The 18,383-nt window shown below is 42.2% G+C and overlaps 1 protein-coding gene across 2 annotated transcripts in view; it reads left to right on the plus strand.

Annotated features, from left to right (window-relative positions):
* GATA5 (GATA binding protein 5) overlaps window positions 1–18,383 on the plus strand; it is a 62,449-nt gene that overhangs the window by 42,497 nt on the left and 1,569 nt on the right. For both annotated transcript variants that reach the window (XM_070744465.1, XM_070744466.1), the window contains exons 3-5: window positions 4,827–4,996; window positions 11,809–11,934; window positions 14,712–14,802. In XM_070744465.1, coding sequence (XP_070600566.1) covers window positions 4,827–4,996; window positions 11,809–11,934; window positions 14,712–14,802 — 387 coding nt within the window. The remainder of the gene's footprint in view (window positions 1–4,826; window positions 4,997–11,808; window positions 11,935–14,711; window positions 14,803–18,383) is intronic.

Raw genomic sequence — 18,383 nt, forward strand, 5'->3', positions numbered from 1 at the left:
TTTCCAACTTTTAAGACAGCCTATGGGGAAAGTTGCCGTTTGAATTCATGATGTGCAGGTAGTTCTCAAGTTTCAACCATGATTGAGACAGAAATTTATGTGGCTAAGTGAAATTTCTTTTAAGAGGAATTACTTTCAAGAATTGCAAAATCTATGCCAGGATGGTGGACCTGGGTTGTTATGCAATCTAAAAGGCATTGAGATCAATAGAGCAAACTGCTGATTATATATACATTTCTCATGTTACTACTTTCCTACATGGGTAGAATGTTTAAAAAGTGCAACTTCTACAAAACAGTTTGTGGAGTTACAGTATTCTTTTAAGAATACCCTCTATTGAAGATTAATAATGGGATCTTAAATAATTTGAGGTAGTCCTCAACTTACGATTGGAACAGAATCCACAATTTCTGTTGCTAAGTGAATTTTGAGCCATTATACGACTTTTCTTCATGCTACAGTTTGTTGAGCGAATCACTGCAGTAGTTAAATTAGTAATAGGGTTGTTGACAAGAGGTTTAAAGTCACAAAAAGTGTTGGACACTTGGACACTGCAACCATTGTAGATGTGAGTGAGTTGTCAAACATCTGAATGCAAATTGCGTGATCCCAAGGATGCTATAACGGTCGTAAGTGTGAAAAATGGTCATAAGTCACTTATTTTCAGTGCCATTGTAACTTCAAACAGTCATTAAGTGTACTGTTGTAAGTTGATTTTATTTATATTGGGAATATCTTGGGCATGGTGCATGATGATAGTCCTTAATTTATGACCACAATTCAGATTTCTGTTACTTTGCCCCATTTATATGACCTTATTACATTAGAGATATTATAGATCAATATTTCTGAACTTTAGCCATTTGAAGATGTGTGGACTTCAACTCCCAGAACTGAAGAATTCTGGGAGTTGAAGTTCACACATCTTCTAGTGGCCAAGATTGAGGAACATTTAGTCTAGATCAGGGGTGGTGAACAATAGTCCTTTTATGACTTGTGGAATTAGAGTTCTATGAGTTGAAGTCCACCAGACATATATAGGGGCCACGATTCTCCAATTATGGTCTAGATCAGCGGTCCCCAAACTACGGCCCACGGGCCGGATGCGGCCTGCTGAGGTCTTTTAACCGGCCCGCGGCAGCACACGAGATTTTACCGATCGATATAATAAGAGGGAGAAATAGAGAGGGAGAGAGAAATGAAGAGGAGAGATAGAAAGGGAGAGAAAGGGAGAAATAGAGAGAGGGGGAGAGAGAAAGTGTGAGAGATACAAAGAGGGAGAGTTAGAAAGAGAGTGAGTGAGAGAAAGAGAGGAGAGAGAGAGAAAGTAAGAGAAAGAGGGAGAGAAAGAAAGAGAAAGAGGGAGAGATAGAGAGGGAGAGAGAAAGGAAGAGGGAGAGATAGAAAGAGAGAGAGAGAGAGAGAAAAAGAGAAAAATGATAAAATGATGGAGGGAAGGAACGAGGGAGAGGAAAATGAAACAAATGAGAGAAAAGGAAGAGGGAAGAGAGAAGTGGAGAGGAAGGAGGGAGGGAGGGAAGGAAGGAAGGAGAAATGGAGTTTGTTGATTTAAGTTTAAATTTACTTGTTAATGAAGTATAAATTACTTTATTACTTAATTATTAATTACTTAATTACTTATTACTTCTTTATTTTAATTATTGTATTTGTTCCCATTTTGTTTTTTACTTTAAATAAGGTATGTGCAGTGTGCATAGGGATTTGTTCATAGGTGTTTTTTTATAGTCCGGCCCTCCAACAGTCTGAGGGACAGTGAACTGGCCCCCTGTGTAAAAAGTTTGGGGACCTCTGGTCTAGATCAAAGACTGGCAACTTTAAAACCCTTTAAAAAGTCACAAAGGTCCTAACCAGAAGCTCCTTCCCTCCTTCCAATACTGGAGGCAACCGGAAGTTCAGTTCCCCCACCATAGTTTCCTCCTAGTGCAGCATCCTTTTTCCTCTACCTGTCCTAACTGAAAACCCTATTAATTGTGGAACTGACTAGTGACAGGGAGCCGCACCAGAGGGTTTAAAGAGCCACATGCAACTCCAGAGCCACAGATTGCCAACTCCTGGTTCTAGATGAACATCCTTTAAAAGGAAATATCTCTCTAGCAGTGTGCAAACTCGCCGGCTCTCCCTGTTTCCATTCAATCCCCAAAATAATTTTTTTCACAGGGACTTTTTCTCCCCAGTAGTGACATAATTACTGTAGCATTTCAAGAGAACAGAAATAGGATATTTCCTCCTTTGTTTGGAGAAATCATTCCCACTTTTCTCTCTGTCTTCAAATTAAGATGGAGTTTTTTAATTTTTTTTTAGAAGTCCACATATATAATCCGACTTGGTACAAAACAACACGAGAGCAAAGGCTCTTTGGAACAAAACAATTCAGTCTGTCCTTTTGTCCTCTGAACTTTTCTTCTGTACCCTTGTGAGTGTGTAAAGTGTACATGTAACACGGAGTTCCGGCCCCTGCAAGGACTGAATTTTGCAAAGGAGACTTCGTAATCATTAACTTTTTGCTCTGTGTCTCCACGTTTGAAAGCGAGAAACCTAACCGTTGTGTGCAACAGAAGAAAACATTTCATTTGTAGCCGCTCCTATTTGTCTCTTTTCTCACCAGTGACTAAAATTCTTCTGTCTTCAGATAAACAAGATATTTTTTTCTTTTTCTTTTTTGCTCTCTACCGGATATTTCTCTAGTTATTAGCGTTATCTGACTTCTACTGACCTTCTCAGTCAGAAGGTTACGAAAAGTGATTCACATTTGAGTTGGAAGGGGTCTTAGAGGTCTTCTGGCCCAACCCCTGCTCAGGCAGGAAACCCTACACCTGTGATGGCTAACCCATGGGAAATATATCACAAGTGGGATGCAGAGCTCTCTTTGTGGACATGCGAGCAGAGGTGGCCATCAGGCAGGACGGGGTGGAATGCAGTTCCACTGGCGGAAATGAAGATGCTTGTGCAGCTCCAGCTGCTTGGCGGCTGTCACTTCCTGGATTACTGGTCTCAGCTTGGCTCTCCTTTTTTCCCCTGCTGCTGTTGCTGCATCTGCGCTCCTTGCTTTTTTCCTCTTTCCTCCTTCCTGGCCTTGAATAAGCTTCCCTCTCCCCTGCCTAGCTCCCCTCCAGCCTCACTGAGGTGCAAGCAGAAGGCGTGGGTGGAAGCGGCGCTGGCAGCATTTATGCTTCTGGCAGCACCTGTTCACCTAGCTACCCAGCCTAAGGCAGGGGAGATGACCCAGGAAGGAGAGTGCAGGAAACGCAAAGCAAATTGTCACCCCCAGTGAGTGACACTGGCAAGGTTGTAAGTCGAGGACTTAACAGTTCACTTGAACTATAATGATCATTCAAGCCACTCCCACCTGGTCACATGGCTGGCAAGCCACTCCTATCCAGTCACATGGCCATTAAGCCACACCCACAAAATAAGCCGCACGCACAGTGTGGCAGTGAAAAAATTTTTCAATTCTTCAGTGTCATTTAAATTCTTTCATATTGAAATATTGATATTAATAATGAGATAGATTGAAAGTTAAGAACTGTAAAAGGAATAGAATAGAATAGAATAGAATAGAATAGAATAGAATAGAGTAGAATAGAATAGAATAGAATTTTATTGGCCAAGTGTGATTGGACAGACAAGGAATTTGTCTTGGTGCAGATGCTCTCAGCGTACATAAAAGAAAAATATACATTTGTCAAGAATCATGTGGTACAACACTTAATAAAAATCTTAGGATACAAGCAACAAGTTACAGTCATACAGTCCTAAGAGGGAGGAAAAGGATGATGGAAATGATGAGAAAAACTAGCAGAAGTGCAGATTTAGTAAAAAGTCTGACAGTGTTGAGGAAATTATTTGTTTAGTAGAGTGATGGCGTTCGGGGAAAAAACTATTTCTTGTGTCTAGTTGTCATGGTGTGCAGTGCTCTGTAGCGACGTTTTGAGGGTAGGAGTTGAAGCAGTTTATGTCCAGGATGCGATGGGTCAATATTTTTCCCGCCCTCTTTTTGACTCCTGCAGTATACAGGTCCTCGAGGGAAGGCAGGTTGGCAGCAATTGTTTTTTCTACAGTTTTGGGGGTTCAGACGCACTGGCGTGCTTTGGGCACTCGGTCCGGAAAAGGTTTAGCCATCGTTGGCCCTCTGTGCCATTTCAGACCAATGGTTATCCAATCTCTTCTGAACAACTTCCAGGGTTGGAGCATTCATAAGTTCTGGAGGCAAAGCGTTCCACTGGTTCATTGTTCTGACTGTCGGGATTTATTTATTTATTTATTTATTTATTTATTTATTTATTTATTTATTCATTTGTCCAATACACAATACATATGGAAGAGAATAATGAAGTAATATATATAAATATAATATGTAAAAATAGAGGAGAAGATATATGAAAGGAAGAAAAGATACATGATATATGAGATAAAGGAAAGACAATTGGACAGGGGACGAAAGGCACACTAGTGCACTTACGTATGCCCCTTACTGACCTCTTAGGAACCTGGAGAGGTCAATCATGGATAGTCTAAGGGAGAAATGTTGGGGGTTAGGGGTTGACACTACTGAGTCCGGTAATGAGTTCCACGCTTCGACAACTCGATTGTTAAAGTCATATTTTTTACAGTCAAGTTTGGAGCGGTTAATATTAAGTTTGAATCTGTTGCGTGCTCTTGTGTTGTTGCGGTTGAAGCTGAAGTAGGATTCTAACTGCATTCACAATCTTGGCTTCCTAGCTGGGTCTCTCTTTGAAGGGCTGACACGATGCTACCCAAATAGTTCCAATTCTGACACTTCTCTTTTCCTCCCGCCTGATTTACAGAGTACATGGAGGAATTCCCCGGGGACGGCCGAGAGTGTGTGAACTGTGGTGCCATGTCCACACCGTTATGGAGGAAAGATTGCACGGGGCATTATCTGTGCAATGCCTGTGGCCTCTATCACAAAATGAACGGGATCAACAGACCTCTCATCAAGCCACAGAAAAGACTGGTAAGACTTGGCTCAGACGTTGAGATGTTGCTTTTCTAGTAATGTTTAAAGCAGAGGGTCTCTCCAAACTTTGGCAACTTTTAGGCCACTTCAACTCCCAGAATTCCTCAGCCAGTCGTAAAGTTGCCAGGGTTGCAGAGCCCTGTTTTAAAGGATCCTCCACACTAAGAGCCTCGGTGGTGCAGTGGTTAGAATGCAGTACTGCAAGCTACATCTGCTGATCGCCGGCTGCCAGCAGTTTGGCAGATCGAATCTTAGTAGGCTCAAGGTTGACTGAGCCGCCCATCTTTCCAAGGTCGGTAAAATGAGGCTCCAGATTGTTTGGGCTGCAGGGGTAGCCAATGTGGGCTCTTCTATGACTTATGGACTTTGACTCCCAGAATTCCTGTAGCTCAGGAATTCTGAGAGTTGAGAAGTCCATATGTGAAAAATGGAGTGGAAAAATGGAAAAAAATTCAAGTGTGAAAAGTCACTTTTTTCCCAGTGTTGTTATAACTTTCGAACAATTTGCCAAAATGGTCAAGGACTTGTATATACACAGATCTGGGTGTCACGTGACTTTCGTTGTCAATGAAAATTCATTGTCTTGACAATGGCAATAAAGTATTTATAAAATCTCCCATTCATTGGCTCAAAAGAAGGAGAATTCCAAAATGCCTCTTTACAACATTTGGTACCCCAAATACAGTGCTTTTGCTCAGCAAAATTGGACCATCCAGCCAACAACACAGCTTTTATTTATTTATTTATTTATTTATTTATTTATTTATTCATTCATTCATTTATTCATTTATTCATTTATTCATTTATTCATTTATTCATTTATTCATTTATTCATTTATTCATTTATTCATTTATTCATTTATTCATTTATTCATTTATTCATTCATTCATTCATTCATTCATTTATTCATTCATTTATTTATTTATTTATTTATTTATTTATTCATTCATTCATTCATTCATTCTATTTTATTTTATTTTATTTTATTTTATTTTTTAATTAGATTTGTATGCCGCCCCTCTCCGTAGACTCGGGGCGGCTCACAGAAATAATAAACAATACATAACAAATCTAATAATTTAAAAGAAACACTAAAAGCTCCATTATTAAAAGCAAACATACACACAAGCATACCATACATAAACTGCATAGGCCCGGGGGAGATGTTTCAATTCCCCCATGCCTTACGGCAAACGTGGGTTTTAAGGAGTTTACAAAAGGTGAGGAGGGTGGGGGCAGTTCTAATCTCTGGGGGGAGCTGGTTCCACAGGGTCGGGGACGCCACAGAGAAGGCTCTTCCCCTGGATCCCGCCAAACGGCATTGTTTAGTTGACGGGACCCGGAGAAGACCAACTCCGTGGGACCTAATTAGTCGCTGGGATTCGTGCGGCAGAAGGCGGTCCCGGAAATATTCTGGCCCGATGCCATGAAAGGCTTTATAGGTCATAACCAACACTTTTGAATTGTGACCGGAAACTGATCGGCAACCAATGCAGACTGCGGAGTGTCAGTGTGACATGGGCATACCCGGGGAAGCCCATGATTGCTCTCGCAGCTGCATTCTGCACAATCTGAAGTTTCCGAACACTTTTCAAAGGTAGCCCCATGTAGAGAGCATTACAGTAGTCGAGCCTCGAGGTGATGAGGGCATGAGTGACTGTGAGCAGTGAGTCCTGGTCCAGATAGGGCCGCAACTGGTGCACAAGGCGAACCTGGGCAAACGCCCCCCTCGCCACAGCTGAAAGATGTTTCTCTAATGTGAGCTGTGGATCGAGGAGGGCGCCCAAGTTGTGGACCCTCTCTGAGGGGGTCAATAACCCCCCCCCCCCCCCCAGGGTTATGGACGGACAGATGGAATTGTCCCTGGGAGGCAAAACCCACAGCCACTCCGTCTTATCCGGGTTGAGTTTGAGTCTGTTGAGTCTGTTCTTGGTCATCGTTGTTCAGATTTCACATATTTTCAGAAAGCACACTGATACACACACACATCAATTCAGTATGGGCGAGGGCGTTAAAAAAAAAGCAAGGGCCAAGATAAGTTGCACATTGTCTGTGTTTCTGCCTTTCAGAGCTTCGCACTTAATTCTAGCAGACTGTATGTGCTCTCTAGTATTTGTGTGTGTGTGTATGTATGTACACATTCTCCGGAGTTATTCAACAAGCATTCAATATTTTTTTCTCCTTCCCGTCTGTTGTTTGGAAAATAGATCATACCACACGGCCTTCCAAAATTCGCCCTTCGTCCTTGAGACCCAATGCTTGAAATTTAAAAACACTGAATTTAAAAAACTTTAAAAACACTTTTTTGTTTGGTCTTCTTTTGGCTTTTGAAGTGTGCAGAACTGAAAGCAACTGGAGGGTGGAGGGGAAAGTATGTTTTTTGGTAGAAGTAGGGAGGAGGAATTGAACAGACCTAAGGATAAAACCTGAAATGCACCTCCCCACAGCTGGGCTTTTAGTAGATAAAACACTGAGCAGATAAAACCCAATTTTTTAAAAAGGAGAAACCTCCGTCTGCTGTTTCCTCCCTCTGCTACCTTCTTCCATTCAAGACGTCAGAGCTACGGAAGCAGTGTTTTTATTTAAGAAAAAAACCTCACAACACAGAGCTGTGTTTCTGTTCGTGTTTGGGATTAGGATGTTATTGTTTTGAATCCGTGTCTCGGAATCTCGGTTCTCCTTTCTTCCTTCTTGCAATAAACCACGCAGGGCAAAACAACAACAGCAATGACAACTCTGGAGCGAGGCTTCACCAGAAAGGCCCACCGGCTTTCAAGGCAGCGGGTGAAACGTCTGGGCGTGTTTTGAATCAACACAGTTGGGAAACTCACAATGTAGAAAAAGAGCTTATCAGCTGCATTTTGGGGCTGCTTTAGGTAGCTGGCGGTTAGCTTTCTGCTTAAGGACACGGACTGACTTTTGTATAAACAAACCGGGTTGGCCCAGCATTGAAACCACAGCAACTTCGAACAAGGTCAAACCCTTTTTGCAAAGACGGTTTGGAGTAAAGAGGAGGAAAAATTCTCTCTCTCTGTTCTTTAAAAAAGCAAGTTGGAATGATTTGGGGGGCTTCCTCTCTTTTTCCATTTAGCCAAACAGATTTCCCCCCCTTTTTTTCATTTCACTGGTGTTGCCAAATGTCAAAACAAAGGAACGTGTTACTCAAGTGTGTTATGGAAGGGCAGCCTTCTTCCTTGAAGAGCTGTGTTAACACATAATAGCAGGTTATCCTTGCCTTGGCAGTTCTGTGTTAGCAAAAACTTCAGAAGAAAAGGATTTAGGGGCAGTGATTTCTGACAGTCTCAAAATGGGTGAACAGTGCAGTCAGGCGGTAGGGAAAGCAAGTAGGATGCTTGGCTGCATAGCTAGAGGTATAACAAGCAGGAAGAGGGAGATTATGATCCCGCTATATAGAGCGCTGGTGAGACCACATTTGGAATACTGTGTTCAGTTCTGGAGACCTCACCTACAAAAAGATATTGACAAAATTGAACAGGTCCAAAGACGGGCTACAAGAATGGTGGAAGGTCTTAAGCATAAAACGTATCAGGAAAGACTTAATGAACTCAATCTGTATAGTCTGGAGGACAGAAGGGAAAGTGGGGACATGATCGAAACATTTAAATATGTTAAAGGGTTCAATAAGTTTCAGGAGGGAAGTGTTTTTAATAGGAAAGTGAACACAAGGACAAGGGGACACAATCTGAAGTTAGCTGGGGGAAAGATCAAAAGCAACATGAGAAAATATTATTTTACTGAAAGAGTAGTAGATCCTTGGAACAAACTTCCAGCAGACATGGTAGATAAATCCACAGTAACTGAATTTAAACATGCCTGGGATAAACATAGATCCATCCTAAGATAAAATACAGAAAACAGTATAAGGGCAGACTAGATGGACCATGAGGTCTTTTTCTGCCATCAGTCTTCTATGTTTCTATGTTAAGTCCGCAATAGTATCCAAAAGAAAGAAATTCAAAAGGCAGCTTCCAGGACGACTGCACTTTCTACTTTAACAACTCCTCTTTTTTTGTTTTTTTTGCAAAACCTAAAAGTTGAAACGTCTTTGCTTGCCTTGTCACACCATCCATTTTATACTAATGCTGATCTCCGCTATGAAGTTTGCCGAGCTGGGCATTTGAGTTCCTGCTTCTTTCACTTAATCCATCATGCATGGTCCCAAGTTTTTAATAGCAAAAGTAAACAGATACGGAATTCTCCAGCGCATACATAATTTCCAAAGCAGCTGCATTATGGATCATCACAGGCAGAAAACTTTTTTTCTCGCGCAAAGGTTGCGAAGTATTCTTGAGGCACCTGAAGTGAGAACTGAAGCGAGACCGGGTCAAACCGTGATCTGGTTTTGCGAGCGGCCACTTGGGAAGAAGTTTTATTCTGGAGATCCTCCTCCGCCACCCCAAAAATTTGTCCCTCGAGAGTTTGCATGTCAAGAAAAGTTCAGGTTGGCAAAGAACAGAGAAACGGGAGCCTCTTGGGGGTCAGAAAGCAGCAAAACACTGGGGCACAACAGGCCTACAGGAAGTTCATTTCTGAACTTCCGGTAGCCCATTGGGCCTGTTTTTCACCATCCACAGGCAACAGAGGCTTTCCTGAAGCCTGGGGAGGGCGAAAAATGGCACCACGAGCCTATTGGACATCCAGAGGTTTCAGTGAGGACTGCGTGCATGTGCAGAGGTGCAGTATGGGGGGGTTGTGCATGCATGCATGGGGCAGCAGCATTGCATTATGGGTGTGGGCACTTGCACACCCTTTTGGTACCCGAGCTGGTTCCAGTGACTCAGGCCGCCAAGTTATTAATGGTTCTATAGCAGTGATGGTGAAGCTGTTTTTTCCCTCGGGTACCGAAAAAGCATGTGGGTGAGCTATCGCGCATGCATGAGAGCCCACACCCATAATTCAATGCCTGGGGAGGTGAAAACAGCTTCCGAGAGCTATCATGGGCTTCCCCAGATATGCCCATGTTTCGTCAACACTACGTGGCTTGCATTGTTTCCGGTCACAATTCAAGTATAAGGGCAGACTAGATGGATCATGAGGTCTTTTTCTGCCATCAGTCTTCTATGTTTCTATTTATCACATATGTATTTCTCCACTTTGGAGATTATCCTGGGAATAAAAAGTTGGCTAACTCACATAGTTCATCCAGCACCACAGGACAGAAAAATGCAACTTCTTTAATGAGTCACTCATTCAAACAATTTGTTGACAGGTAGGATATTAGGACATTAGAGGGGATAATTTTATGTACTATGCTTAGGTCAGATTGAAGACAGCAAAGTTGTCTAGGCCCAAAATTTCAAGTCTGGTGGCATAAGTTATTCTGGAGTAGAGGACTATTCTTGTGAAATACTCATGGTTTTCTGGAAATCACAGTCTTCCATTTAGGTATTCACTCATGCCCTCATCACCTCGCGGTTCGACTACTGCAACGCTCTCTACATGGGGCTACCTCTGAAAAGTGTTCGGAAACTTCAGATTGTGCAGAATGCGGCCGCGAGAGCAATCATGGGCTTTCCTAGATATGCCCATGTTTCATCAACACTCCGCAGCCTGCACTGGCTGCCGATCAATTTCCGGTCACAATTCAAAGTGTTGGTTATGACCTATAAAGCCCTACATGGCATCGGACCAGAATACCTCCGGGACCGCCTTCTGCCGCATGAATCCCAGCAACCAATTAGGTCCTACAGAGTTGGCCTTCTAAACAATGTCGTCTGGCGGGACCCAGGGGAACAGCCTTCTCTGTGGGGGCCCCGGCCCTCTGGAATTTGTATTTGTATTTATTAGATTTGTATGCCGCACCTCTCCGAAGACTCGGGGCGGCTAACAACAATATAAAAAGACAATGTAAACAAATCTAATATTAAATTTTTTTTAAAAAACCCAATTTAAAGAACCACTTCCCCTGGAGATTAGGACTACCCCCACCCTCCTTGCGTTTCGCAAAGTCCTGAAAACACATCTTTGTCACCAGGCATGTGGAAATTGACATACCCCTAGCTGTTATGATGTATGAATGGTTTGTCTGGATTGTATGGTCATTTTATATGGGGATTTTAAAGTTGTTTTTAAACGGGATTTGTAGATGTTTTGTTTGTTGTGAGCCGCTCCAAGTCGGGCGGCATACAAATCTAATAAATTATTATTATTATTATTATTATTATTATTATTATTATTATTATTATTATTATTATTATTCAAGGGCTCCAAAGTCACGCTTGGTATCCTTTAAGCCATGATGCCACAATACACAACCCTTGAATACCTAAATTGTTACAGGACTTTTCTTTAGCGGATACAGATGGATGGATGAAGGGAGTAAATGGACTGTAAGAAATGGCTCTGATTTATAGAAATATAAAAAGAGAGAGAAAGGGGAAAGGGGGAAAAGGAGAAAAGAAAGAGAAAGAAAGCACACACAGCAGTGCTAAATCATTTGGCTCAGCATCTCCTCTGGTGCTTTGTAAGAGATTTCCCCCTGGCAAAAGTCCACTTAAATTCAGGGAAGAGGATTTAAAGGGATATTACCAGAGTATGTCACAACCCTTAAAAACAAAACAAAACCATGTACACTGTAAAAAAGACATGATCTCAGCAGACTGCTATTGCTGCCAAGGAAGTGTGCTCTTTAATGTGGAATTAAGGCTTTTCATGTTTCGGGAAATGGTTTTAATTTTGATTGCCTCCAAATCGATGCTTCATAATACTTTTTTCCCCCTTAGCTCTTCCTTCCTTCTAAAAATTGGGCTTCTGTTCTTAAGACTATTTCTCCTCTTTTCCTTGGCAGTCTTCAACTCGCCGAGCTGGTCTTTGCTGCACTAACTGCCAAACAACCAACACAACCCTCTGGAGAAGGAACTCAGAAGGAGAGCCGGTGTGCAACGCATGTGGATTGTACATGAAACTCCACGGGGTAAGAAGAGAAGCATCGCTTGATGTGTTTAATGTTTCCAAATGTAAAATAAATGCACTTGGGGGGAAGGAATCCACAATCTGAGTATTGTATTGGCAGTTCTGTGTTAGCAAAAACTTTAGAAGAAAAGGTCGATCCTTTGCTATTTTAAGGTTAGCCCCATGGGCCAGATCTAAGCACCCTGCAGGCCGGATCCAGACCGCGGTCCTTGATTTCGACACACCTGAACTACACCCTGTAGTTGATACATTTTTAAGGATCTGTAAGTTCATGGCTTTAATGCAGTGTTTCCCACCTTGGCAACTTGAAGATATGTATTGGCAGTTCTGTGTTAGCAAAAACTTCAGAAGAGAAGGATTTAGGGGTAGTGATTTCTGACAGTCTCAAAATGGGTGAACAGTGCAGTCAGGCGGTAAGGAAAGCAAGTAGGATGCTTGGCTGCATAGCTAGAGGTATAACAAGCAGGAAGAGGGAGATTATGACCCTGCTATATAGAGCGCTGGTGGGACCACATTTGGAATACTGTGTTCAGTTCTGGAGACCTCACCTACAAAAAGATATTGACAAAATTGAACGGGTCCAAAGATGGGCTGCAAGAATGGTGGAAGGTCTTAAGCATAAAACGTATCAGGAAAGACTTAATGAACTCAATCTGTATAGTCTGGAGGACAGAAGGAAAAGGGGGGACATGATCGAAACATGTAAATATGTTAAAAGGTTAAATAAGGTCCAGGAGGGGAGTGTTTTTAATAGGAAAGTGAACACAAGAACAATGGGACACAATCTGAGGTTAGTTGGGGGAAAGATCAAAAAGCAACATGAGAAAATATTATTTTACTGAAAGAGTAGTAGATCCTTGGAACAAACTTCCAGCAGACGTGGTAGATAAATCCACAGTAACTGAATTTAAACAAGCCAGGGATAAACATATATCCATTCTAAGATAAAATACAGGAAATAGTATAAGGGCAAACTAGATGGACCATGAGGTCTTTTTCTGCCGTCAGACTTCTATGTTTCTATATTTTATGTTTCTAATTATCCTTCAGAAATAAGTTGCTCGGATTTTGTTTTTGTTCAGTTGCTAGGTCATGTCTGACTCTTTGTGTTGACCCCCGAGGGCCGCAGTACATCAAGCTCCCCTGTCCTCAGTCTTCCTTATGGTCCAACTCCCTAGTACATCTGGGGAAATAATAGCTTTGACTATACAGTGGTACCTCTACTTATGAACTTAATCCGTTCCGTGACCAGGTTCTTAAGTAGAAAAAGTAGAAGCCATTTTTCCCATAAGAATCAATGTAAAAGCAAATAAATGTGTGCGATTGGGGAAACCACAGGGATGATGAAGGCCCTGTTTCCTCCCAGGAGATTACTAGAGAGGCCCCAGGGAGGCTTCTCCCTGCCTTTTCTGGTTACAGTTTCGGAGGCTTGGCTTTGTAAGTGGAAAATGGTTCTTGAGAAGAGGCAAAAACATCTTGAACACCCTGTTCTTATCTAGAAAAGTTCGTAAGTAGATGCATTCTTATATAAAGATATCACTGTACTGTGATGAAAGGTAGATATGCTATAGGGTTTTTTTTAATGCACCAATGCAGAATTACTAAAAATACAATCATGTTATTATTTTTAAAGAAAAAAATTAAAAAGCAATACAGCAATACCCAGAAGTTCAGCAAAAGTTCGGGGTTCGGGAGGTTGCTGGGAAGCCCCCCAGCCCGGCTGCAACCTTTTAAAACAGCCGGGCGGCTTCCCAGCAGCTTCCCGAAGCCGAATGCCAAACCCGAACTTCCGCGTTCGGCGTTCGGAGACTGCTGGGAAGCCGCGCGGCTGTTTTAAAAGGTGACAGCCGGGCTGGGGGGCTTCCCAGCAACCTCCCGAACCCGGAAGTTTGGCAAAAGTTCGGGATTCTGGAGGTTGCTGGGAAGCCCCCCAGCCCAGCTGCGACCTTTTAAAACAGCTGGGCGGCTTCCCAGCAGCTTCCCGAAGCCGAACGCCAAACCCGAACTTTGGCGTTCGGCGTTCGGAGACTGCTGGGAAGCCGTGCGGCTGTTTTAAAAGGTGACAGTCGGGCTGGGGGGCTTCCCAGCAACCTCCCGAACCCTGAACCCGGAAGTTCGGCAAAAGTTCGGGGTTTGGGAGGTTGCTGGGAAGCCCCCCAGCCCAGCTGCGACCTTTTAAAACAGCCAGGCGGCTTCCCAGCAGCTTCCCGAAGCCGAACGCCAAACCCGAACTTCCGCATTCGGCGTTCGGAGACTGCTGGGAAGCCGCACGGCTGTTTTAAAAGGTGACAGCCGGGCTGGAGGGCTTCCCAGCAGCCTCCCGAACCGAACCCGGGGTTCAGAAAAATTTTGCCTCTTCTTACGAACTTTTTTCGAGTTATGAACCGGCGTTCGGGAGGTTGCTGGGAAGCCCCTTTTAAAACAACCGGGGGGCTTCCCAGCAGCCTCCCGAATGCCGGTTCGTAAGTCGAAAAAGTTCGTAAGAAGAGGCAAAATTTTTCTGAACCCCGGGTTCGTATCACGAGTTGTTCGTAAGACGAGGGGTTCGTATCTTGAGGTACCACTGTATAACTTTTCTAACAAAAAAAAGGTAATATCTGGACGGGCAGGTGGAGCCTCACGTGGCCACTGCCACCATTTATTTGAACCACCAGCAGCCATCACTACTGGTACATCCAAACTAGTAGCATTTCACCCCTGTGTGGAAGGCATCCATAGCAGAAATGCAGGCCTGAACCAGTATTGATGGTTTGTGCTTCTTCTTTTTTTAATATCAAGGTGGCAAGACCTCTGGCGATGAAAAAGGAAAGCATCCAGACCAGAAAACGGAAACCTAAAAATGTCAATAAAAGCAAGTCCTCAGCAAATAGTAAGTATTTTGTTATTATTCTGTTTGTTAGTATATAGCTAAATGTCTATGAAGAGTCTCAGTCATCCAGGTCAGAGATTCCCAACCCTTGATCCGGGGACGGGTCCTGGGCTGCGGCCTACCAGAAACCGGGCCACACAAACAAACGAAGACCCATGTGCAAGATGTAGGCAACATGCAACTATCCCCACTCCAGTTCAGGGGGAAAACCTCTCACCACGGAATCGGTCCCTGGTGCCCAAAATATTGTAGTAAAATTGTAGTTTAAAAAGATTGTAGTCAAAGATGCACTAGAAGGCATCTTGGAAATCCCAAAAGGTTTGTAGTTTGTAGGAGCTGTGATGGCACAGTGGTTAGAATGCAGTACTGCGGGCTTAAAAAAAAAAAGAACCGGGGTGGCGCAGCAGGTAGAGTGCTGTACTGCAGGCCACTGAAGCTGACTGTAGATCTGTAGGTCAGCGGTTCAAATCTCAACACTGGCTCAAGGTTGACTCAGCCTTCCATCCTTCCGAGGTGGGTACAATGAGGACCCGGATTGTTGGGGGTTATTTATTTATTTATTTATTTATTTATTCATTCATTCATTCATTCATTCATTCATTCATTCATGCCGCCCCTCTCCGCAGACTCGGGGCGGCTAACAACAGTAATAAAACAGCATATAACAATAATCCAATACTAAAAACAGTTAAAAACCCATTATTATAAAAACCAATCATACATACAGACATAACATGCATAAAATTGTAAAGGCCTAGGGGGAAAGAGTATCTCAATTTCCCCATGCCTGGCGGCAGAGGTGGGTTTTAAGAAGCTTACGAAAGGCAAGGAGGGTGGGGACAATTCTAATCTCTGGGGGGAGTTTGTTCCAGAGGGCCGGGGCCATCACAGAGAAGACTCTTCCCCTGGGCCCCGCCAAGCGACATTGTTTGGTTGATGGGACCCGGAGAAGACCCATTCTGTGGGACCTAACTGGTCTCTGGGATTCGTGCAGCAGAAGACGGTCCCTGAGGTAATCTGGATAATATGCTAGCTCTGTTAAAAAGTGCTATTGCTTACATGTAAGCCGCCCTGAGTCGGCATAAAAAAATCGAATAAATAAATAAATAAATCATTGCTCACTGCCAGGAGTTTAATCCTGATAGGCTCAAGGTCGATCCATCCTTCAAGGTCGGTAAAATTGAGTAGCCTAATTGTTGGGGGGCAAAAGGCTGACACTTTAGAAAGGGAGGTAAAGCACTATGAAGTGGTATATAAATCTTAAAAAATGCTATTGCTATTAAATCCTCCGGAAAGAGAGAAGAAAAAAAGACAATTATTCTTTGGCTGAAATTCAAAATAGGGTTCTAAGTAGCTGTGGGTTACCCCTGGATAATGTAGCTTGGTTGATTTTCTTTTAGCTTAGCATAAACCATCTCTAGTTTAGAAGCATCAAGACATGTTGGAATACTATAACAATATAGTCATCCCAATGCATACAGCAAGAGTCTCATTGGGAAATGCAGGCTTAGTTTATTGTATGAATGCATCCATTGTGGCTTGCAGATCTTAGTCCGCATCCTGGTTTGAGAGATGTTCCCAGCTAGTAGTTATTTCAACAAACTACGTGTAACGCAAGCGATAGCTCCATCTGATTCGTGAACTACATTTTTGTTTGCAGCTCTGGACAGCAAGGGAGTCATGTTTTATTTTCAACCTTGCCCTATCCAAATTCTTAGCCTGAAGCACTACCATTTGGCCGCTCTAAAAAAGAATGATTGATTTTAAAGACTGTAGTCATTTTGAACCTTCTTGAGTGCTTTGGCAGCTAGACCGTAAATAAATACACAAAGAAAATCCAAACAAAATGTTATAGGGCAGAAACGTTTCGGAGATTTCTACTATCTCTGCCCTCTTCCTGTATTTTTATTCAGTTCAAACTCCCACCAATTTTGACATGTTTTCTTATCCAGCAGTTCGCAAGCATTCCTGGTATTTCATGGCCACTGGATGCACTAACTCAACATTACGTTGGGTTTCCCCCTACAATGCTAGCAGTGCCTTCTCGTGTCAAAAGAGTGATTTAAAACTCTGTTTTCCCCCCCTTATTTTTATTCACTGACATGGTCTTGAGATAATTTCCCTCTTCCTACAGGATTTCTGTTTTTAATGCTTATTTTCATGACCCTGCGGAGAGCTCCTTTGGACAGTTAATAAATTGATTTTTAAAAATAAGAAATGGTAAAGGAACTGCATTAGAATCAGCTAATGCAGAGGTCCTCACTCCTGGCAACTTGTGACTTGTAGCATAGCTGGCTGGAGAATTCTGGGAGTTCTTTAAATCCACAAGTCTTAAAATTGCCAGGTTTGGGGACCTCTGAGTGAATGGAAAGTTAGAATCCTAACTTGGAGATGACCAGATGGAATGGCATTGGGCCTCCGGCAGGTAGCCTACAGGTAGTCCTTGACCATGACTAAGCCAAAATTTCTATTACTAAATGCCACCTTTCTTGCCACCATTGTTAAGTGAATCACTGCAGTGGTTTAATTAATAATAAAAAAGTTGTTCAGTGAATCCGGCTTCCCTAATGACTTTGCTTATCCAAAGATGTTTGATTGCAACCATCATAAATATGAACCAGTTAATAATGCATCCAAATTTTGATTACATGACACACACAAAACCCCCAGGGATGCTGCAATGTCCATAAGGGTGAAAAACTGGTTGTTGTAAGTCCATTTTTCAGTGCCGTTGTAATTTTGAATGGTTATTAATGGTTGTAAGTCAGGGACTACTTGTATACTAGAGCAGTGTTTCCCAACCTTGGCAACTTGAAGATATTTGGACTTCAACTCCCAGAATACCCCAGCCAGTGAATGCTGGCTGGGGAATTCTGGGAGTTGAAGTCCAGATATCTTCAAGTTGCCAAGGTTGGGAAACACTGTACTAGAGGGCAGTGAAAACCTTTGAAGTAGATAGAAATTATTGTGAATGGTAATTTCTGGATGTGCATTATGCTTTCCTATGGAAGGTAGGTAGGTAGTCTTGACAAATGTATCTTTTTCTTTTATGTACGCTGAGAGCATATGCACCAAGACAAATTCCTCGTATGCACGTGGCCAATAAAATTCTATTCTATTCTAGATGGGTATGGTAAGGTAAGCTAGATAGATAGATAATAGATAAGATACATAAAGATAGATAAGATAGATAAGATAAAAGATTTTATCTAAGATAAATAGATAAGATAAGGTAGATATGATGTGATATGATAGATAAGATGATAGATTAGATAAGATAGATAAGATAGATACGATTAGATACGATTAGATACGATTAGATACGATTAGATAAGATTAGATAAGATTAGATAAGATTAGATAAGATTAGATAAGATTAGATAAGATAATGTAGATAAAAGTAGATAAAGATAGATAAAGATAGATAAAGATAAGATAAGAAGATAAGATAAGATAAGATAAGATATAAGATAAGATATAAGATAAGATATAAGATAAGATATAAGATAAGAAGATAAGATAAGAAGATAAGATAAGAAGATAAGATAAGAAGATAAGATAAGAAGATAAGATAGATAAAT

The sequence above is a fragment of the Erythrolamprus reginae genome, chromosome 3, assembly GCF_031021105.1.
Source record: "Erythrolamprus reginae isolate rEryReg1 chromosome 3, rEryReg1.hap1, whole genome shotgun sequence".
In the NCBI taxonomy this organism is placed as follows: Eukaryota; Metazoa; Chordata; class Lepidosauria; order Squamata; family Dipsadidae; genus Erythrolamprus; species Erythrolamprus reginae.